This window comes from Ovis aries, chromosome 2, assembly GCF_016772045.2.
Source record: "Ovis aries strain OAR_USU_Benz2616 breed Rambouillet chromosome 2, ARS-UI_Ramb_v3.0, whole genome shotgun sequence".
NCBI classification, from domain to species: Eukaryota; Metazoa; Chordata; class Mammalia; order Artiodactyla; family Bovidae; genus Ovis; species Ovis aries.
In genome coordinates this window covers 23,842,154-23,865,424 of record NC_056055.1, presented here as the reverse complement: position 1 = coordinate 23,865,424, position 23,271 = coordinate 23,842,154, and the positions used below count along the sequence as shown (strand labels likewise).

Here is a 23,271-nt window from a genome sequence, read left to right as displayed (position 1 = left end):
GCGTTCGATCCCCAGGTCAGGAAGATCCCCTGGAGGAGGGCATGGCAATCCATTCTAGTATTCCTGCCTGGAAAATCCTATGGACAGAGGAATGTGGCAGGCTACAGTCCACAGGGTTGCAAAGAATTGGACATGACTGAGTATGCACACACTGCTTCATGCCTCCTGCCCTGGACAGGCCTGTGGGTCAGACGCTCTGCAGCTGGTCCTCCTGTCAGTCCCCCCTTGGTACCTATGTTCCTTGTCTCCTTCCTCAGGACTGTGCCCAGCACATTGTAGCTACTCTAGAAATGCCTGCACAGAGCCTCATTTCTGGCTCATTTGTATACCCCCGGAGTTCCTCTCCTCTTTCAAAACTCTCTTGATTTTATGATATTTAGTAACTGTAGAAGCTGGGAATAGCACTCAGAGGACTGAATTTCTTTTAATTACATTCTGACTCACTTCAGAAGGATCTTGATCAATAGCAGTGCTTGATTAGAATTGGGCCTTGTGCCATGACCACAGCCATGGAGAGAACATCCAGAAAAGTACACTTCAGCGCTTCACGGCCCTGATTTTCTAAAATGGAATCTTAACCAAATGCCGAAAAAGAAAAAAGCAAGTGTGGCATTGATACATATCACAGCCTTAGGAAATGGCCATTGCAACAGAGAGAACTACGATACTGGCAGTCAGAGGTTCTAAGATGCACTGCTGGTGGGTTTTTCGTTTTGTTTTTTTGTACATGTAGACAGTCTGAGTTATGTAATCCTGATGGATGTGATAAAATGAATCTCTCTTCCTGTCCTCTTAGGGAAGCCATCAGCCGGGTTTGTGAAGCTGTCCCTGGATCCAAGGGAGCCTTCAGGAAGAGAAAGGTACCGTCCTCCCAGCTCTCTGTCTACCTGTGTCTCCTCTCCTTTTCCCCGCTTCTGTCACCACGCAGTATCTTTAATCACATACATTGTTCAGTTTCTCTTTCCCATGGCCTGGCTCTTGTCACTTTTTTTTTTTTTTTTTTTTGCTGAGCAGTGGGGAACCAAGAGTCATCCGTTGGTTTAAAGGGGGTAACTTACAGGGACAATGACTTTTGTCACTTTTAAAAACAAAAAGAGCTTAGTTTCCCTCTTTGCCATATGGTCGATGAGGATAGTTAGCCATCAAGACTAATTAACAGGGTTGCCAAAGTAAACACCCCAGGTCTATGCCTAAAGCCCTGTAAACCAGGGCCAGATGCTCTTCTCGGCTTTTCTGTACATTAATTAATTTCATTAGAGCAACTCTTTGTGGTTGATGCCCTCAGGGGTGTGCTGGTGAAAGTTGAGCAACAGGCTCTTGGGGCTGGAGATGGAGACTGAGAAGCACTAAATTTGTCTTGTTTGCCAGTTTCCATGGTGTAAATGCTCCACTATGGCCTATTTCAAGCTCTAACCTGATATGCCTAAAGGGGAGTTGGAAAGAACTGTGTTCTAGGTCACTGTTACGCAGCATCAATGCTACATGTAATGGACATAAGGAGCCTGAGCAGCATGGGCATGCATACTCAATCTCTTGGTCACGTCTGACTCTTTGTGACCCCATGCCCTGTAGCCTGACAGGCTCCTAGGTCCGTGGAATTTTCCAGGCAAGAATACTGCAGTGGGGTGCCATTTCCTCCTCTAGGGGATCTTCCTGACTCAGGGATTGAACCCGAGTCTCCTGCATCTCCTGTACTGGTAGATGGATGCTTTACCGCTGAGTCACCAACCTGAACAGCACAGCTAATACATAATAGCTAATGCAGCAACAATTAGGAAGTGATGAGTTCTGAGTATTTATTGCTTGTTTTTTAAATGTCATCGATTTAATTGTAAGTCTACATAAATTAATTTTAAGTAGCAGCTCCTTTTAATGACCAGCTCATGTTATTGTTGTTCAGTCACTCAGTCATGTCCGACTCTTTGTGACCAGCTCATAAGACTCCGAAAAAATTAATAATTGGCTTTCTTTAGCTAGAACAAACCAGCTCTAGAATACCACTGGATATCCCCATTTTACAGATGATAGAAACTGAGGTACAGGGATGGGAACTTACAATGCGAGAAGATGGTGGAGCTGAGCTCAAGCTTAGGCCACCTGACTTCAGGGGTTGCACTTTTAATTCCTTGACCTGTTTTTCATCCTGAAGGTGGTTGGACCAGAAAGGAAAAAAAAAAAAAAAAAAAACTTGATTAAGAGAAAACATAGAAAAACTCTTTCCTTAAGTGCCTGCTGGTGCTGCCAAGTCACCTCAGTCGTGTCCGACTCTGTGAGACCCCATAGATGGCAGCCCACCAGGCTCCCCCGTCCCTAGGATTCTCCAGGCAAGAACACTGGAGTGGGTTTCCATTTCCTTCCCCAATGAATGAAAGTAAAAAGTGAAAGTATATGCATAATTAAATACCCATGATCTGGACTTTTCCAAGCCTGGACTGAATGGTGGGGAGTGCATGCAACCTTGTCTTCGAGTCTGTCCCAAGGCTGAGGTTCTGGGGCACATTGTGTCATTGCCTCCGCTGCTTCCAGGGCTGCGGGTCAGCTCTGTTTTCACAGCTTGCAGACATTCGTGAACCCACAGAGTAACTGGATTTCAGACAGATAATTTTGGATGAAGGCTCAGCTTGATGTGCTAGCCTGTGTTTCAATCAGCCCACAGGAGACATAGAGGACCAGGCAGGCTCCAGAATTTTGAAAACAGGAATGCTTTTGTAGTCACATGGTACTTGACCAGCAGTTCTCAGGATTCCCTCATGGTCCTCTTGACAAAAGTAGGGGAAGCAATTTCTATTTTGAGGCTCCACTCTGGTATACTTAATCAGAATCTCCTGGGTGGGCCTTAGGCATCTCTGTTTTTAAATAGCTCTGGCAGGGGATTCAAAAATAGTGCCTGCCTGGTTAAGAACTAGTGTGCATTGGCATCTGAGAAGAAGGCATGTTCTAATCTGAAAAGGAAGGATGTGGCGGGGCGCAGTTGATCCCTGTACCAAGGACAGTTCTGGAGGACTGTTTTATGCACCAGCTGGAGCAGAACTGGGTCTGTCCATCCTTGTGCTGGCCCCAGACCCGACAGATTTAACTGGACCATTTGATTGTCCATCAGCCCCATGAGCTGGTCCATTTAGTCTAGTCCTGAGTAGTTTCCTGGTGGGATGAAACCAGTTCTGAGGCTGCAAAACTTGTGGCCTGTGATGCTTTTCTGAGGCTTATGAGTGACCCCCATGAGACTCATCCCAAATGAGCCTGGTGTACTGACACCTCTGATCTTCCTGCAGGGTCCTCATCTCAGTGTGTGCATATTAGGTGTTTTAGTTTGCATACTGCATACTCTAGAATTGATGTTTTAGGGTCAGATCTCACCCTCCCAGCTCATTTCTGTGACATCGCCTTTGCGGGCCTGATGAGAGGGGATAGTGGAGATTGGAGGTGTGGCGGATGGAACAGCGTGGGGCCCTGTCAGTGCGGCCTCCTGAGAATGGAAAGCTAAAATAATGCTTCTTCATTTCACAGCCTCCTAGCAAAATGTTGTCCAGCATCTTGGGCAAGAGCAACCTCCAGTTTGCAGGCATGAGCATTTCCCTGACCATTTCCACAGCCAGCCTGAACCTGCGGACGCCAGACTCCAAACAGGTCTGTAGGCACCCAGGCCCTGCCCTGCCCAGAACCCCCAAACTGTGGCTGTTTGAAAGGGCTTCCCATTTCCAGCTTTATTGGGTCCCTGTGAAACACATTTGTATAAACTTTCACCAGTCTACAAACTCTGGCCACTTTTAAAGTTCATCTAGTGAGTGATAGCTGGAATTAGGTCTTTTGAATTTTGCTATAAATTACCTTCTTTTATTGGGGGAGGGAAGGAAAATGCATGAAATCACTGACTTACTTAGAGTTAAAAAGAGGTATATTTGCATATGCAGAAGTTTCCTATTGATGTCCCTTTGCCCCATTTTGTTTTCTCTTACCTTGTATTTTATTGGTTCTACAGCCCACATTTAATTTTCACATTTATCATCTTTGAAATGGTCACATGCTGTGGTTTAATTGATAGTATTGTTAATTTCTTAGTGGGTCGTTATTTTGGAGGCTGTCACAGTTGAGACTGTCGTGGAGTTGATGTGACATGGTGCATCTGTGGCTCGTCTAGTGTGGAGGGGTCCTGGCTGACTGAGGTGGGGGTGATGAAGCTTACTGAGGAAGACTCTGTTAAGATAGTTGGGTTTTTCCACAGTCTGTCATTTAAGTTTCTTTGACTGTTAGTTCCTTCAGCTGGGAAAATGGGTGTATGAGTAGCTATCCTGGAACCAAGAGAACTTTGGTTCTGAAAGTCAAAGGAAACAAAGGAGGTGAACACGCTCAGCTCAGTCTGGGGTTCTGTTGGCGGCCGTGTAAGTTGGGATTCAGGTGTGTCTCCATGGAGGAGGCTGGGCAATCCACAGACCTCTGAGTGACATACTTCCCTGCTCTGCTGTGTGTTACCGGGGATGCCCAGGGTTAACTTCATCTTACTAAACACAGTCATATTTATTGATTTCCACACCCTCAGGTAAGGAAGCAGCCTGCCCAGCTTCATTTAGGATAAATAGGATACCACCTCATCCCTGCCCCCAACCCCAGATGCTGAAGTAAATTCTAGATCTGGCATAGAAATGAGAGGTAATGCCTAGGCTGTGCTTTGGCATACTGGATGCCACTTCTCACTCCATTCCTTTGTCCTCACTCAACTGATGGATAATTCCTTCTCATCGGCCCTTCTGAGGGATGGGCAACCAGTCATCTCATGGTAGATTAGAAAGATGCAATGGTCTCAGCCTTTCTCTGGAGCTGCCTCTAGCTGAGCACTGTGGTGACTTGGGGTGCAGCATGCTTGCGCATGAAAGCTAATGAGATAGGTTTCCTCAGGGTTTCCCTCACATGCCCACTTTCATTCTTTTTGTTTTAAATGGAAGTATAGTTGATTTGCAATGTTTTGTAAATTCCCATTGTACAGCAAAGTGATTCAGTTATATATGTATTTATATATATATATATATTCTTTCAAAAATTCTTTTCCATTATGATTTATCACAATAAATCATAGTTTATTGAATATAGTTCCCTGTGCCATAGTGTAGGAGCGTGTTGTTTATTCATTCTCTGTATAATGGTTTGCATTTGCTAATCCCCGACTCCCAGTGTTTCCCTCCTGCCCTCTCCCCGCTCGGCAACCGCAGTCTGTTCTCTTCCATTTTTACTGCATGTGACTGTTATATCTTTTGTTTGTAGGAACCTTCAGGCCATGGTCCTCAATTCTGTGAGATCTTTGCAATTCCACCTTATACTTCGTGTCCCACCTCAGAAAATAAAACGCGCGAGAGAGGCAAACTCTCAGAGCAGAAAGGATGAGGTCACAGTGGTTGGCCTTCCCCATCCTGGGGTTGGGGGCTGGTGGGGTATGTCCTGGTCTCATCGTCCTGCCCTTGGGAGGGAGTGCTAGGCTCAAGCGTCCTGGGAGATGCCAGTGCAGACGACAGGAGCACAGTCTGAGGAAGGTTTGGCAGGAGCCAGAGCTCCCATCCCTCAGCCTCTCCCGAGTTTAGGCCTGGCTGTAGCAGATTGAGAAGGAGCTTGAGTGGGCCTGCCCTTCCCAATCCAGAGAAACAACAGAAATGCAGTGCTAGCTCTCCTCTGCAGAGCTTGCAAGGAGGAGAAACGAGATGAAACACCCTCAGAGCAAAACACATCCTTTAGTTAATTAGCTCTCATTTTCTTACTCTCCTTTTCAATTTCTACTCTACCCAAATTGACAACATAAAATCACACAGTAATGGTCATGTTGACCAAATATGATGTCCATTTTATTCTGAAATCTTTGATTTCCAAATCTCAGCTTTAGGGCTGCTTTGGAATAAAAAATTAAAACATTTAACAAGCAGAAATGAACAACTATAGAAGTCACAGTTTGTCATCATTTGGGGACTACGTCCTCATTGCTCCCCTGGGAGCCCCCTACCCCTAGACGAGAGGCAGGAAACAGATGCAAAAGGCAACCATTAGTTTGATCCAGCTGGGTTTGAGTACAGGCTACAGAGCTGGACTCATTGTTTTTATTCATATATATGCTCAGGATTTTTCCAGATTCTGAGTAGTTTTGTGAGTGCCAACAACTGAAGTAGGCATTTTAAAATATCTCATTTTATCTTGTAATTCAGTTATTGCTTTGCTTTGAGTTTTACTGGCGCACGATTGGAAAAATCCCTTGGATGGTAGGATTATGGCTCTGTGAATTCTGCTTGCCTGCCTGCCTGCTGGCGAGGGCCTGAGGGGGCTGTGCAGAAACAAACTTGGTTATGCTGGGCTGGAGGCGAGAATGCTGTTCCCACCCCCGAAAATTTACCTCAGTGTTACTGCATTGTCTTTAAAAGGATAAAAATAGCAGGGAAGACTTATGTAGCTTTTTAAATTTAGGGCAGCTTCTAATTTGCTCAGTGTCTACTAAATTCCTCTGTATGCTGCAGTTGATAATGCTAATGGAAATTTCCCATTTTAAAATTAACTTGGAACATTCTTGCTGGTTTTTAAATTGATCAATGGCAAGAGTGCTGGAGAGGGCATTGATTGTGATCTTGGATGTAAGCTAACCCGTGTGCTCATGATACAAACCAGATGAAGCAGGGGAAAACCACATTCCCCTCCCCTCCAGCTATGGGGTCTTTAGACCCCATATGTCTTTGGAAACAAACTACACAGTTTTGGTGTGTAGGTGAGACGTCTTCCTTCTCAAAGAGGCATGGTTATTAAGACCCTCTGTGTTCAGGTCTCAGCTCTGCCTTTTATTAGCTATAGAGCTTTGAGCCAACTGCTTGCTTAGCCCCTGGGGGCCTCAGGTTCTTCACCTGTAAGATGGGATTGCAATAGTTACTTACGTCACAGGGCTGCTGTGAGACATAAATGAGATAATTCTGGCAAAGTAGTTAAATGAACAGTTGATATGCTGTGAAAATTCACTCGAGGTTATCTATTATTACTACTTTTATAATTGTTCTTTTCACTGGGTACCAATTTTACCAGTTTTCAGGAAACCTTATTGATTTGTATTGTCTGCCAACAAACAGTTTGTTTTCCAAGACATGGGAAGGATAATAACAGTACATCTTTGTTTCTTGTTTTTGGCCTGGCAGATTATAGCGAATCATCACATGCAGTCCATCTCCTTTGCCTCCGGGGGAGACCCGGTAAGTACCCCTGGTGTTGTTTTTGCTTGTTTTTGTCAGAGTTGCTGAGAAGGGACCCTGCTTCAAAAACATGCCTCTTAGAACCCTGTAAGGAAATTTAACTGTGATACCAGCTATTTCTGCTTCCATTCCATAAGCTCTTCCTATCATTTTTTTTAGGGGTGACCCATGGCAACGACCTACTATTAGATTTCATTTTGTTAGTCAAAAGCTGTCAAAAGTCTCTGAAGCAGCGGCTTTCTTAAGGGACAGTGACATAGCTCCCTAGTTTTCAAAGTGGCCTCTGTGCGCCTGACTCTGCCGGTCCTGCTTCGTTTATGTTTTCCTCTTGGCTCTCCCCCGGAGTTCTCCATTTGGGGATTTTAAGTTTATCCAAAGGCTGTGAATTTACTTACGCTGACTTATTCATAAATATTTGAAATTGGTATTTTTCTCTCCAAATTTAACACTGTCATCTTTTAATGATTTGTTTTGCCAACAGGGAAGGAGTTGTGGAGAGAGAGGATAGAGAATAGGAGAATGTTCCAGTTTTTGTTGCTTCTTTTATTAAGAAGGTGGCATAACTAGGGAATTTGCTCCCCACATATGGTCAGGAAATCTACGATACAAGGCTAGCATTCAGTTTCCGTGTCAGGAAAACCACTCCCTCCTCAGGCAGGACAGTATTTTTGTTATCCTTATTGTTGTTTGTATTATTTAATCAAATTGTTGGTAGGCAGTGTTCAGATTTTATGTAAGGCTTGCTGGTCCAAGATAGCCTGAGTAATCAGTGCATTATATTAATTACTTCTTATCTCAAGGCCAGGGACCTTGTCTATTTCTAGCCGGGAAAGGGGATTTTTCCCAGATTCCATATTTAACTCATATTCCTTTCTTCCACACTCCTACCTGGGTAGCCTGATTGTAAAACTGCTGTTGGTACATTGAAAGCCAAATCAAGGGAGTGATTTCTTCTGCTGGTTCCAGTCTTACATTTCCAAAGGGGAGTGTAATCATGACATTGAATATATTCGCTACAGGAAAGTCTGTGCCTGCTGTTCTCTCCCCCACCTGCTGCAGCTTCCAGGGAGATATCGCTCCCATCTCCCCAGCATCATTCAGATGCTCCTGCTGGGGAGGTACAGGCTCAAGGGTCTGAGACAGGGAGATGCCTGAACCAAGAGCACTGGCAGGAGAGGGACTTGGCCACCCTGCAGATGGCTCTTTGCCCTTAAACCTCTGCTAAAGTGTCTCCCTTAAGCCTCTGCTAAAATGTCACCCTTATGGCAGAAAGCGAAGAAGAACTAAAGAGCCTCTTGATGAAAGTGAAAGAGGAGAGTGAAAAATTGGCTTAAAACTCAACATTCAGAAAACTAAGATCATGGCATCTGGTCCCATCACTTCATGGCAAATAGACAGGGAAACAGTGAGAGACTATTTTTTTGGGCTCCAAAATCACTGCAGATGGTGACTGCAGCCATGAAATTAAAAGATGCTTACTCCTCGGGAGAAAAGTTATGACCAACCTAGACAGCATATTCAAAAGCAGATACATTACTTTGCCAACAAAGGTACGTCTAGTCAAAGCTATGGTTTTTCCAGTAGTCATGTATGCGTGTGAGAGTTGGACTATTGAGAAAGCTGAGCACCGAAGAATTGATGCTTTTGAACTGTGGTGTTGGAGAAGACTCTTGAGAGTCCCTTGGACTGCAAGGAGATCCAACCAGTCCATCCTAAAGGAGATCAGTCCTGGGTGTTCATTGGAAGGACTGATGCTGAAGCTGAAACTCTAATACTTTGGCCACCTGATATGAAGAACGGACTCATTTGAAAAGACCCTGATTCTGGGAAAGATTGAAGGAGGGAGGAGAAGGGGACGACAGAGGATGAGATGGTTGGATGTCTTCATCGACTCAATGGACATGAATTTGAGTAAATTCCAGGAGTTGGTGATGGACAGGGAGGCCTGGCGTGCTGTGGTCCATGGGGTCGCAAAGGGTTGGACATGACTGAGCGACTGAACTGAACTGAAAGTGTCACAGAATGATCAAAGCATTATTTAAACATCTTATTCAGTGGGTTTCACTGGCTTTAGCCCTATTTCATACTTAGGGTCTAATCTTCAGAAGTCTTCCAGGATGCTTTCCTCTTCTTTTCTCCTTTCCTTCCGTTCCTTTATTTTCTTTTCAATCCTTTGATTTCTTACGATCCACTGCAAAATGAAATATCTCATTGAGATGTACGTTTAGAAAGTGGAAGTCTTCCATAATCAAGCCCATCCAAGGAGCACTTCTGAAGATTACATCAAAACATGGTCAGACACTTATTCTCTACCTGTGCCACACATACACGAGGCATATACACATGTCTATACTTACATCTGTGCTGCTGAGTCACTTCAGTCATGTCCGACTCTGTGCGACCCCATAGACGGCAGCCCACCAGGCTCCCCCATCCCGGGGATTCTCCAGGCAAGAACACTGCCATTTCCTTCTCCAGTACATGAAAGTGAAAAGTGAAAGTGAAGTCCCTCAGTCGTGTCTGACTCTGTGTGACCCCATGGACTGTAGCCTACCAGGCTCCTCTGCCCATGGGATTTTCCAGGCAAGAGTACTGGAGTGGGGTGCCATCTCCTTCTCCGACTTACATCTGTAGCCAGGTCTAATTATTTTGCACACATACCTATACTTACATCTGTAACCAGGTGTAATTATTCTGCACTGGCTGTCTACTTCTTGCCTAATGTAATGCTTGGAAGCAGTTTCTTAAATTTGGAAGTTTGAAAAATAAGCAGAAACACTGAACACCTGAATCAACATCTCCTTTCAAGAACTTGTCTCAAACCTCATCTTCATGATGATGTTACGAGAAGAGGTGCAAAGATGGGAAATGGAAGGTCAAATACATTGTCCTGGGTTGAAATTATTTTTTCTTATCCAGGATGCACTAAGGTCTGTGAACTATTTTCAATTTTCATCATCACCTCTTCTTAAAAAAGGAAACATTTCAGTAACCCCTAAAGTAATTCATAACTTTGAATGTTTTTTCTGATATAAAAAATGTTATGATTCTAGGGGATAGGAAACCTAGTTACTTCCTAATTTTAAGCAATTCAACTGCATATCATCTTGTGCTTGAGTTCCCATTACAAATTTATTTGTAACCATTACAACTGGTAGATGTTTTAAATAAAACTAACAATTCTTATTTCTCTTCCTTGTTCTGATGCTAAGTATGTGTCAATTTTTTGCTTTGTGCCTCAGTTTACTGGGTAAGAATATGGTGTTTTGAAATGTCAAATAAGACAGACTGGAATAAGACAGTATTTGTCTCATTCTTATTCATTATAATTGTCTTATTCTTATTCATTATAAGAATAAGATGAGTAAGATAATAATCTACTATTATTAGCAGTTTTAAAAGATCACTAAAAGAATGCCAGAATAATGGTTGAGCTCAGAAAAGCTTGGGAGTGAGAAGACACGTGTATAAATACAGAATAAGGAGCCCCATCTTTGGAACTTAGAGTGCTCACTGGATGACTGGGTGATGTCAATAGCATTGTTTTGAATAGCAATACACTTCCCTACTGTGCCAGAAGAAGTGCATCATTTTTGGCATCAGAAAGGCTGTGTCCTTGGCGTAACCGCTGATCAGCTGAGTGACAGGGGCACGCCATGTCTCTTGCCTCGTCTTCCTTCCCTAGCTTGGAGCCAGCAGAGCATTTCTCAGACTGGAGGAAGGATTGAAATAGAAGAATTTCCTTGTATATGCCAGAAGTGTGGACTCTAATTTTGATATCAAAATATGTGCAGAAATAAATTATGTGTAGACTCCTTTTGTTTACATCTCTTATTGAACTGTAAATCCCCATCAAACTTGGAAGTGCAAATAAGCACAGTAAGACTCGACAACATTCAAAGTAAAATTAATTTACTGTGACGCATAAAGTTTTGCTGAAACTAAATCTCTGCTCCCAATGTGACTCTAAAACTGGCCACCATGGAGCTTTTGAGGGCAGCAACTGTACTATCACAGGCGTCGGATGACTCACTCTTTCCACTAATTTCTTCTATTCAAGTAAACACTTCAGTCATACCTCATTGCGTACAAAAGTGACATTAAATTGCTTCAGGTGGGGCAAAGCCATCTAGTCTGCTTGTTCTTTTCTCTCTAATTCTTTAAAAAATGTGGCACCCAGAATGTTGGAAACCCCACTGAAAATCTTGGCACTGAAACTGCATGCAGAGCTTGATGACACAGTTGTTCGAATGATCCCGCATTTTCTTGTATTAACTTTTAAGATTCTCATGGAAAGGAAACCATAAAAGAGATTCTGGTATAAATATAAACCATAAAAGAGATTTTGAGATATCTCAAAAGCTGGAGAATATACCTGCCCAAACCCAGCGTTCCACGGATCTCAGGTTGAGAAACACTAAGTGCTTTCTAGAGTCACTTCTGACATTCACATCTCTTGCACCCAGAAAGGTATCTATGATTACAAGCTACATACAATCCTTATTTTTGCCAAATAGCTTCAGATTCTGAGCAGATCTTCCCTGTTGAAACAGGAAGCTGTGTCGACTGTGGGTCTCCCACTCTAATTGCCTGGTCAGTCTGTGAATATACCAAAGGCAAGTGGTCTGCGCAGAAAGAGGAAACAGCGTAGCCAGGCTGCATGCTGGAGAATGACCCCAGGCTAGCAGTCCAATATATCAAGAGCTGCTGGAAGCTCTCTCCTTTTCTAGTGGGTGGTTGTGAGTTCTGGGGAGAGATGTTTGGAAAAACACCTTGAACCATGAACTTCCTGCCATGGATGATCGTACCACGGCATCCTCCACCCCCACGTCCACTCTCCCCTTTTCCCCCTCACACTGGAGGGTTTGCTGGAGTGCTGTAGGAAGAGAAAGGGTTGTCTTCTCTGCCCACAGAGAATCACAATGAAGGAACTCATGACAGTCTTGCAAATGTTGAAAAAAAAAAAAAAACCCAAAAAGCAAATAACCTTGGAGTCCTCTGAAGCCATCACATTGGGGAAATACTAGCAGCCATGGGGAGAATTTTACCAGTTGCCCCCCTGCCTTGAGAATGTTTTGAATGTTGAAAATATCAACTTTGCAGCAAAGTCTTTCTTTTGCTTTGAAGAATTCAGAGATGGGATTTCCTTGGTGCTCTAATTCAGTTCAGTTCAGTTCAGTTGCTCAGGTATCTGACTGTTTGTGACCCCATCGACTGCAGCACGCCAGGCCTCCCTGTCCATCACCAACCCCAGAGTTTACTCAAACTCATGTCCATTGAGTTGATGAAGACATCCAACCATCTCATCCTCTGTTGTCCCCTTCTCCTCCCTCCTTCAATCTTTCCCAGAATCAGGGTCTTTTCAAATGAGTCCGTTCTTCGTATCAGGTGACCAAAGTATTGAAGTTTCAGCTTCAGCATCAGTCCTTCCAATGAACACCCAGGACTGATCTCCTTTAGGATGGACTGGTTGGATCTCCTTGCAGTCCACGGGACTCTCAAGAGTCTTCTCCAACACCACAGTTCAAAAGCATCAATTCTTCGGTGCTCAGCTTTCTTCACAGTCCGACTCTCACATCCATACATGACTACTGGGAAAAACTATAGCCTTGACTAGACGTACCTTTGTTGACAAAGTAACATCTCTGCTTTTGAATATGCTGTCTAGGTTGGTCATAACTTTTCTCCCAAGGAGTAAGCATCTTCTAATTTCATGGCTGCAGTCACCATCTCCAGTGATTTTGGAACCCCCAAAATAAAGTCTGCCACTGTTTCCATTGTTTCTCCATCTTGCCATGAAGTGATGGGACCAGATGCCATGATCTTAGTTTTCTGAATGTTGAGCTTTAAGCCAACTTTTTTCACTCTCCTCTTTCACTTTCATCAAGAGGCTCTTTAGTTCTTCTTCACTTTCTGCCATAAAGTCATCTGCATATCTGAGGTTATTGATATTTCTCCCATCAATCTTGATTCCAGCTTGTGCTTCATCCAGTCCAGCATTTCTCATGATGTTCCCTGTATATAAGTTAAATAAGCAGGGTGACAATATACAGCCTTGACGTACTCCTTTCCCTATTTGGAACCAGTCTGTTGCCCAGTTCTAATTGTTGCTTCCTGATCTGCATACATATTTCTCAAGAGGCAGGTCAAGCGGTCTAGCATTCCCATCTCTTTCAGAACTTTCCACAGCTTATTGTGATCCACATAGTCAAAGGCTTTGGCATAGTCAATAAAGCAGAAATGGATGTTTTTCAGGGAACTCTCTTGCTTTTTTGTTGATCCAGCAGATGTTGGCAATTTGATCTCTGGTTCCTCTGCCTTTTCTAAATTCAGCTTGAACATCTGGAAGTTCACAGTTCGCATATTGTTGAAGCCTGGCTTGGCGAAATTTGAGCATTACTTTACTAGAGAGTGAGATGAGTGCCATTGCATGGTAGTTTGAGCATACTTTGGCATTGCCTTTCTTAGGGATTAGGATGAAAACTGACCTTTTCCAGACCTGTGGCCACTGCTGGTGGTCCAGTGGTTGAGAATTGGCCTGCCAATGCAGGTTTGATCCCTGGTCTGGGAATTGAGCTCACAGGCTGCAGGGCAACTAGGCCCATGTGCTCTACAGCCTGTGCTCCGCAACAAGAGAAGCTACCTTAATGAGAAGCCTGGGCACAACTAGTGAGTAGCCCTTGCTTGCAGCAACTAGAGAAAGCTCACGTGCAGCAATGAAGACCCAGTACAACCAAAAAAAAAAAAAAACACACAAAAAACCAAAACCAATTCAGAGAATTGTTGGTTCCTCTGTTTAGAAACTAAAATCCACATGGTTGCCTAGGCCCACTTCTGAGATCATCAATTCCTCTGTGTGCCAAGTAGGTGAATCAGCAAGGGACTTATATTTCATGTGTAAGGGGGAGATTTCTCAATAGTATAGTTCAGTCGCTCAGTTGTGTCCAACTCTTTGCGACCCCATGAATCGCAGCACACCAGGCCTCCCTGTCCATCACCAACTCCTGGAGTTCACTCAGACTCACGTCCATCGAGAGTCAGTGATGCCATCCAGCCTGCTCATCCTCTGTCATCCCCTTCTCCTCCTGCCCCCAATCCCTCCCAGCATCAGAGTCTTTTCCAATGAGTCAACTCTCTTCGCATGAGGTGGCCAAAGTACTGGACTTCTCAATAGAATTCAAACTTTGGAAACATCTTGAGAGGATTAAAATCAGTCATTAAGTCATCATACCTCACCCACCCATTAAGGGTATTTGTAACCAATCTTTGTAACATCCACTTCTGATTTTCTCAGTGTGGCCCCCAGAGCATCAGCAGCAGCAGCTGCCTGGACACTTGTCAGAAATGTACATTTTGGGCCCTCAGCTCGGATCTGCCCTTGGAGACCCTGGGGTGGGGCCCAGAAATTTGCACTGTAACAAGCCTTGCAGGGGACTCTTGACACCAGCTCAGATTTGAGCACCATTGTTGGAGAGCTGATGACAGTGTTTCTCAGCCTTGGTCCATAATAGAATTATCTGTGGAGCTTTTAAAAATTCTGATGCCTGGGGCCCACATCCACTCTGGTTAAATCAGATTATCTGGGACCTGGGACTCAGTGATCAGTGTTTTTACAACTCCTTGGGTGATCCAACATGTTGAGTACCTAGGCCTTCTAGGTCCTTGCTGCTCGCAGTGTGAGTGAGAGCTGTCTGCTGATCTCTGGTGATCCCTGCCCTGCGTGCAGTTCAAGACATGTCCTTTAGCTGGTCTGTCGTTTGGGCTGCTCTTGGTATCTGAGCTGCTGTGTACACGATGCCTCTGCTTCACCCGTGATTAGTGATTTGACAGCTCCTTTTTCTTTCACAGGACACAACAGACTACGTTGCGTACGTTGCTAAGGACCCTGTTAATCGCAGAGGTAAGCCGTGTGTGACCTTTGTCATTTCTCATTCATGTGCAGCTGGGCTTAACACTGGATACAAGTTGGTCTTCATGATTTCAACCCTCTTCACCTGCACGAACAAGTGTTCTCTCGTACTGTCAGCGGTAATTGAGCTTTACAGGCAGTGAAGTGTGGCGGCACACCTGGCTGGGTTAGGAGACACTGGATATCTGAGTCTGAACCACACATCTGTATAGGAGATGCTGGATATCTGAGAGCCTGAAACACACACCTGTATCCAGATGGCTAGCACTTGGTACACCTGACCTGTGCAAGGCAGCTCCCACTTAGACTCTGAAGGTGGACTCAGTTACACCTGAAGCCTTTACAAGCCGCTAGCCTCCTGCCCGATACCATCTCCTCATTTATCCACTGCCAACTGTCTCACACCGCTCTGCGTGGCCCTGGAGGCCAGTGTCCAAGCTCAGGGCTCTCGTTTTAAACCCCGCAAAAAATGCTAGACAGAGGCCTCAGACACAGGCTAGGTAGGGGATTTGAAGGATCAAGTACTTCTCATCCTCATGGACACTTTATTCCTAGACCTTCCTTTCGTACCCACCATCCCATCAATTACAAACAGTGCTCCCATCCCTCCTGTGTTAACCGGCTTGGGCCGGTGGGCTGAGTGAGAAGAGTGCTACGCTTGAATTCCAGGCAGCCGCCAGGTGGCGCACGACTCCAATTGAGAACTCATCAATGACACCAGTGGAGCTCCTAACAACACAAAATGGCCCTTCCCTTCAACACCCATTGGTTCCCCTCCTCCTCCCATCCTCTCTCCCAGAAACCAAATAAAATTTCCTAGTTGGCGTTGCAAAACTTTTGTCTGTACACACACACACACACACACACACACACACACACACACACACACGCACGCACATACACACACACTCTTCTTTAAAATTTCAACACAGATGTGATTCTGGAATTCTGTTTTCCCACTAACCTTGGGGGTGGGGGAGGTGGCAGGCTGCCCCACATTCCAGAGTTATACTGGTTGAAGTTCTTCTTTTATCTTTGTTTGTTCCAGGTTAACCTCAAGTAATCCTAGACTTCCTTTTGATACCTTTAATGATTCCTAGGTCAATGGCTCTCAAAATGAGCTATATTTTAAATCACCTAGGGAATTCTACAGAGAAGCCAATGGCACCCCACTCCAGTACTCTTGCCTGGAAAATCCCATTGGCGGAGGAGCCTGGTAGGCTGAAGTCCATGGGGTCTCTAAGAGTCGGACACGACTGAGCGACTTTGCTTTCACTTTTCACTTTCATGCATTGGAGAAGGAAATGGCAACCCACTCCAGTGTTCTTGCCTGGAGAATCCCAAGGATGGGGAAGCCTGGTGGGCTGCCATCTATGGGGTCGCATAGAGTCAGACGTGACTGGAACGGCTTAGCAGCAGCAGCAGCAGCAGCAGGAAATTCTAAAAATCCCAGTTCTCAGGCCTCAGAGCAGTGGTGCCCATGATCAGCCAAGGCTGAGAAATCAGGCTCTAGGGACAGACCCGGAAGGAATACAACCCCATGCAATTTGACTTAGGGCCATAGACACATACAAGCTATTGTCTTGTTTCACAGGCAGAAACTAGCAGTGCCTTCTGCCCACAGTGCCTTTTCAAAGTCATGGAAATCAGGATATATTTCACATGCGTGTTGGTTTCTAGACCAGCTCCCCCTTGGGACCCGTGTGCAGTGCTAGTGTGAAGACAGATGCCAGACCTCTGTGCTGTGCTGCTGGTGCTTTGATGGTACCATCAGCAAAGGGGTCCTTTGAGATGCTTTGTGGGAGATGGCCACTTCTTCCTTTCAGTTATCTGTTGCCTGTAACACAGCTTTGTGGCTTAACGACCATCATTTTTAAAGTATTTTTTTGATACATTGTGTCACAAGTCCAGGCAGGGCTCAGTTGGCCAATTTTTCTGCTCTATGTGGCATCGGTGGGGTCTTGGGTGGTCTTTGGCTGGTAGCTGGCCTGGTCTAGAAGGGCCAGATTGATTTTACTTCCATGCCTCATACCTTGGCAGGAAGGACTAGCAGTCTAAGCCAGCAGGGTCCTTCTCCCTCTGCATGGAGTCTCAGGGTCCCTCCAGGTGGTTCCTCCATCAAAGAAGTAGGACGTCCCATGTAGCAGCTCTGGGCTCCATGATGCCAGTGTGGGCACACACAGTAGAAGGCCAGGCATGGCTCCACCTCTGTCATAGTTTACCAATCAAGCAGTCCTAGCCAGCTCAGATTCAGGGGACAAGGGAGCTAGACCTGCCCTCCGACAGGAATCTGTAGCTTTCTTTATCCATCACATCTCTTTCCCCACCCCTGCCATCCTTGCAAACACACACATACAAGGAGCTACAGCCTTCTGCGAGGCAGTAAGTAAAAGGAGGAGGGTTGCCTGAGTACAACTATGAACAGTATCTCAGAGTTGGCTTTGCCTTCATCCCATGTATGTCCACCCCACCACTACCTCCTTCCGTAAGATGCTGGTGGAGCGCTCCCCTGGTTGCTCTGTTCTTCTTCCTCCTCCTGGAATTTAACTTCCAGGAAGAGAGTATAACTTAGTAAGAATGGCCTCTGACATGCAGGAATCATATTAGCAAGATATTCTGGGAGTAAGTGTTCTTATTTGGACTCTTAGATAGCCAACTCCCCACACAGAGGCCCCAGTCAATATGCTAGGGTAAGCCTTGTAGCATTGTGATTCCCTGGCTGCCGGCAGAGCTCCTTAGAATGGACAGATATTTGGTTCCACATCTGGAATTGAGAAAGTCTTCTGTCAAAATCCTACAGAGATGAGTCAGAGTCCCTCACCGTTATCATTCATCTTTTCCACATGGATTCCTGCTTATACATTCCTGTGTGTGTTTTGATTAATCTAGAAGTACTTACAGACCAGCATCTATATTTTTCTCTCAAGTATCAAGAATCCATGGCTATTCTAATTAATCTGGTGTAAGAGTCAAGGATCTCTGACCCAAGTCATTAAGTTCTGTGGTAACCACCACTACCATCTCTAGAAGATAAGCCTTGCAAATGGGCAAGTTTCATGAAGTCGGCAACTTATCATTGAAAGGCAAAGCCAACCAGGAAGGAGGTCTGGAAGGTAACTCCTGATATATGTAGGATAAAACTCTCAACAAAGCAGGCTTTGCAGGATCCTAATATACCATTTTCACAATGGAATTTGGGTTATGACCCAATGACTCCCATCCCCTGAAACCTAATGTCTTTTGGTTCGGGATGGACTGTCCGGGTCACAAAAGTAGCTAAAAGATAATGTTCTGCTTAGACATATGGCTGCCTGCAGGTGGCTTGTATTCCTATAACCTATAAGCACAGTAGCATCCCTGGGCAGGCACCCACTGGATCTCCTGAACTTGCTGTAGAATGTCCTGTGGTGTTGACCTGATGACAGAGAGCCCTCTCTTCAGCTTGTATAGCTTCTAATCCCAGGGTTAGAAGTTGCTTTTCCCCCAGGGTTTCCTGAATAAGGGGAAATGTGGTGAATGGGCTCGAGAGGGAAGCCCCCCGTGGACTGCTGCTCACATGACCACACTTCCTTCTTCAGGCTGCTCTAGCAGCTCACGATCATTTCAACCCTGAATTTAGGGTTCCTCTGGCTTTGGACCAGAGGCCCCAGAAGGTAACTTTGTAGGTTACCTTAACTTGGTAGGTCCCGGAAGGTAACTTTCTGGTAGAACCTCACAGAGTATGAACTCCGTAAATAATAGAGCACTTCCTTTGACTTTTCCTTCCCTAGATGCAAAACCTCATCACCTCATTTTAGGTGAAAGCAATGATTTTTTTTTTTAAGCCAGGAGGCTAAATTTCATCAAATAACTCTGTGATGGGAGGTTAATTTTCCTGTGGGCGAATGATTAGGTTGTTGTTTCCCTTATCTGACTATTGTCAACCGTGTTTTTTAACAAACAAGCCACCCTCTGGGCTTTAAACATGCTGTGCAGAGTTCAGTTCAATTCAGTCGCTCAGTCGTGTCCGACTCTTTGCGACCCCATGAATCGCAGCATGCCAGGCCACCCTGTCCATCACCATCTCCCGGAGTTCACTCAAACTCACGTCCATCGAGTCCGTGATGCTATCCAGCCATCTCATCCTCTGTCGTCCCCTTCTCCTCCTGCCCCCAATCCCTCCCTACATCAGAGTCTTTTCCAGTGAGTCAACTCTTCGCATGAGGTGCCCAAAGTACTGGAGCTTCAGCTTTAGCATCAGTCCTTCCAAAGAAATCCCAGGGTTGATCTCCTTCAGAATGGACTGATTGGATCTCCTTGCAGTCCAAGGGACTCTCAAGAGTCTTCTCCAATAGCACAGTTCAAAAGCATCAATTCTTTGGTGCTCAGCCTTCTTCAGTCTAACTCTCACATCCATACATGACTACTGGAAAAACCACAGCCTTGACTAGACGGACCTTAGTCGGCAAAGTAATGTCTCTGCTTTTGAATATACTATCTAGGTTGGTCATAACTTTTCTTCCAAGGAGTAAGCGTCTTTTAATTTCATGGCTGCAGTCACCATCTGCAGTGATTTTGGAGCCCCCAAAAATAAAGTCTGACACTGTTTCCACTGTTTCCCCATCTATTTCCCATGAAGTGATGGGACCAGATGCCATGATCTTACTTTTCTGAATGTTGAGCTTTAAGCCAACTTTTTCGCTCTCCTCTTTCACTTTAATCAAGAGGCTTTTTAGCTCCTCTTCACTTTCTGCCATAAGGGTGGTGTTATCTGCATATCTGAGGTGATTGATATTCCTCCTGGCAATCTTGATTCCAGCTTGTGTTTCTTCCAGTCCCGCGTTTCTCATGATGTACTCTGCATAGAAGTTAAATAAGCAGGGTGACAGTATACAGCCTCGATGGACTCCTTTTCCTATTTGGAACCAGTCTGTTGTTCCATGTCCAGTTCTAACTGTTGCTTCCTGACCTGCATACAGATTTCTCAAGAGGCAGGTCAGGTGGTCTGGTATTCCCATCGCTGTGCAGAAGACCCTGAATATTTCTGCCTAGCCCAGAAAGTCAGACTTTCAGACTCTGGCTGAAAGTCAGACTTGTACCCACCTAGTGCACATCTCTGTTCACAAGTCCCCTAGGCCCCTCACTGTGATAAGCCATGAGCTAAGTCTTTTCTCCCTCCCTAGAGCTTGTCTCACTTGTCACGATGTGAGCTGATTCCTGGTCTATCTGCTGTCTTGTTTCCTATGATTTTCTCCCACCTCCACTCCAGTTCCACTCCTTTCTGGCTCATCCTTGAATATGTCAAGTAAACACCTGCCTCAGGGTCTTTGCACCTGTTTAACCCCATGCCTGTGACGTTCTTACACTAGACCTTCCCATGGTTCACTCCCTGACTTCCTCTAGGCTTCTTCTGTGACATCACCTCCTAGGTCATCTTCCCTGGTCATCCTATATTTTATCCTATACTGCTGCTGCTGCTAAGTTGCTTTAGTCATGTCCAACTCTGTGCGACCCCATAGATGGCAGCCCACCAGGCTCCCATGTCCCTGGGATTCTCCAGGCAAGAACATGGGAGTGGGTTGCCATTTCCTTCTGCAATGCATGAAAGGGAAAAGTCAAAGCCGCTCAGTTGTGTCCAACTCGTAGCGACCCCATGGACTGCAGCCTACCAGGCTCCTCCATCCATGGGATTTTCCAGTCAAGAGTACTGGAGTGGGGTGCCATTGCCTTCTCCATTATTCTATACTGTCGTCCTTAATTTACATTTACGTTTTACATTATTGTCTTTATGGTTGTATTGGTTTTCTGTGACTGTGCTGTGCTTAGTTGCTCAGTCGTGTCCAGCTCTTTGCAGCCCCATGGACTGTAGCCTGCCACATGGACTGTAGCCTGCTAGGCCCCTCTCTCCATAGGATTCTCCAGGCAAGAATACTGGAGTGGATTGCCATTTCCTCCTCCAGAGGATCTTCCCAACCCAGGGATCAAACCCAGGTCTCCTGCATTATAGACAGATTCTTTACCATCTGTGCACCAGGGAAGCCCAGAAATACTGGAGTGGGTAGCCTGTCCCTTCTCCAGGGAATCTTCCTGACCCAGGAATTGAACTGGGGTCTCCTGCATTGTAGGTGAATTCTTTAAATTCCAGCTGAGCTACCAGGGGAGCCTTGTGACCACTGGAACAAATTACCACAAGCTTTGTGACTTAAAGACCACAAAAGTTGCTCTCTCATAGTTCTGGAGGCTCGGGGTCTAAAATCAAGATGTGGGCAGGGCTGTGCTTCCTCTGAAGGTCCCGGGGAGGAGTCTTCCTGCCTTTTCCGGTGTCTGGTGGCTCCAGGAGCCCTTGGCTTGTGGTTGTATCACTCTAGTCTTGGCATCCGTCCCCACATCATCTCCCTCTCCTCTGTGACTGTGTCGTCGCCTCTTCTGTCCCTTATAATAAGAAACTTGTCATTAGATTTGGGACCCATCCTAATCCAGAATGATCTCATCTTGAGGTCCTTAACTTAAGGACATCTGGAAAGACCCTTTTACACAGGTTCAAGAGGTCAGGATGCGGACAGGGCTTTGTGCAGGGGCACCATTCAGTCCATGCAAATAGTGTATTTTTCCTTTCTTATTTTCAGTGTCTACCCTCTAGACTGTCAGCTTCATGAGAGCAAGACTCTGGTGTTTTTTTTTTTTTATAAACATAATTTTTTATTTATTTATTTTTTTTCCTGTTTTTTCACCATTATCTTTTTTTTTTAATTTAAATTTTAAAATCTTTAATTCTTACATGCATTCCCAAACATGAACATACATTCCCTCCCCATAACATCTCTCTGGGTCATCCCCATGCACCAGCCCCAAGCATGCTGCATCCTGCGTTCCTTGCTGTATCTGTAGATTATAGGATAGGGCGTGGTACACAGTTTATGTTCAACAGTGTCTACTGAGTGAAGTCCCCAATAGACATTTTTCACATTGTGCTCATGTGCAAGAATGTTCTTAGGGTTTATACCTCTGGGACAAATCACTGTGTTTTGGGACATCTTCAACTTAAAAAAAAAAAAGAGGTTATTTCACTGTGCAGTTCCACAAGCAGCACAGGAGGACTCCTTGACTTCTTCAACACTTGGCATTTTCAGGTTTTTAGATTCCTGCCAGTCTGAGGGGTGCAGAACTATCTCCTTATAATTTTAGTTTGCTGCTCTAGGGCTAGAACACATATTAAACTCACTTTTTAAATTTTTATTATTTTTTATTGGAATATAGTTGCTTTACAATGTTATGTTTGTTTCTGTTGTACAGTAGTGAATGAGCTGAGCATATACATACATCCCCTCTTTTTTGGATTTCCATCCCATTTAGGTCATCACAGAACACTGAGTAGAGTTCCCTGTGTGATATGTTAGGTTCTCATTAGTTATTTATGTTATACACAGCAACATACATATGCTGTTGTATGGACATTTAGGTTGCTTCCATGTCCTGACTATTGTAAATAGTGCTGCAGTGAACACTGGGGTGCATGTATCTTTTTGTTTTTGTTTATTTATTATTGGGGTACAGTTACTTTATGATAGCGTGTTAGTGTCTGTCGTACAATGAAGTGAATCAGCTATGTGTACACACATGGCCCCTCCCTCTTGCGTCTCTCTCCCATCCCCCACATCGTTGCAGAGCACTGGGCTGAGTTCCCTGTGCTACACAGCAGCTTCCCACCAGCCATCTGTTTACACATGGTGGTGCAGATGGGTCAAGCCATTCCACCCTCCTTTCCCACCCTGTGCCCACATGTCTGTTCTCTATGTTTGACTCTCTATTCCTGCCCCGGAAATAGGTTCATCTGTACCATTTTTCTAGATTCCACATATATGTGTTAGTATGAATTATGGTCTTCTCAGAGTATATGCCCAGGAGTGGGACTTCTGGGTCCTATGGTAGTTCTATTTTTAGTATTTTTAAGGGACCTCCATACTGTTCTTCACAGTAGCAGTATCAACTGACATTTCCACCAATAATGTAAAAGAATTCCCCCTTTCTCCACACCCTCTCCAGCATTTATTGTTTGTAGATTTGTTGATGATGGCCAGTCTGACTGCTGTGAGGTGATGCCTCACTGTGGTTTTAGTTTGAATTTCTCTAATAATTAGTGATGTTGAAAACAACTCTTAATTAAGAGCATGGGAGCGG

At 44.9% G+C, this 23,271-nt stretch overlaps 1 protein-coding gene across 1 annotated transcript in view; it reads left to right on the top strand.

Moving 5' to 3' along the window:
* The window catches only part of SHC3 (SHC adaptor protein 3), a 187,785-nt gene that overhangs the window by 101,513 nt on the left and 63,001 nt on the right, over window positions 1–23,271 (top strand). The window contains exons 3-6 of the mRNA XM_027964179.3: window positions 797–860; window positions 3,508–3,627; window positions 7,152–7,205; window positions 15,054–15,105. Of these exons, the coding sequence (XP_027819980.1) occupies window positions 797–860; window positions 3,508–3,627; window positions 7,152–7,205; window positions 15,054–15,105 (290 nt within the window). The remainder of the gene's footprint in view (window positions 1–796; window positions 861–3,507; window positions 3,628–7,151; window positions 7,206–15,053; window positions 15,106–23,271) is intronic.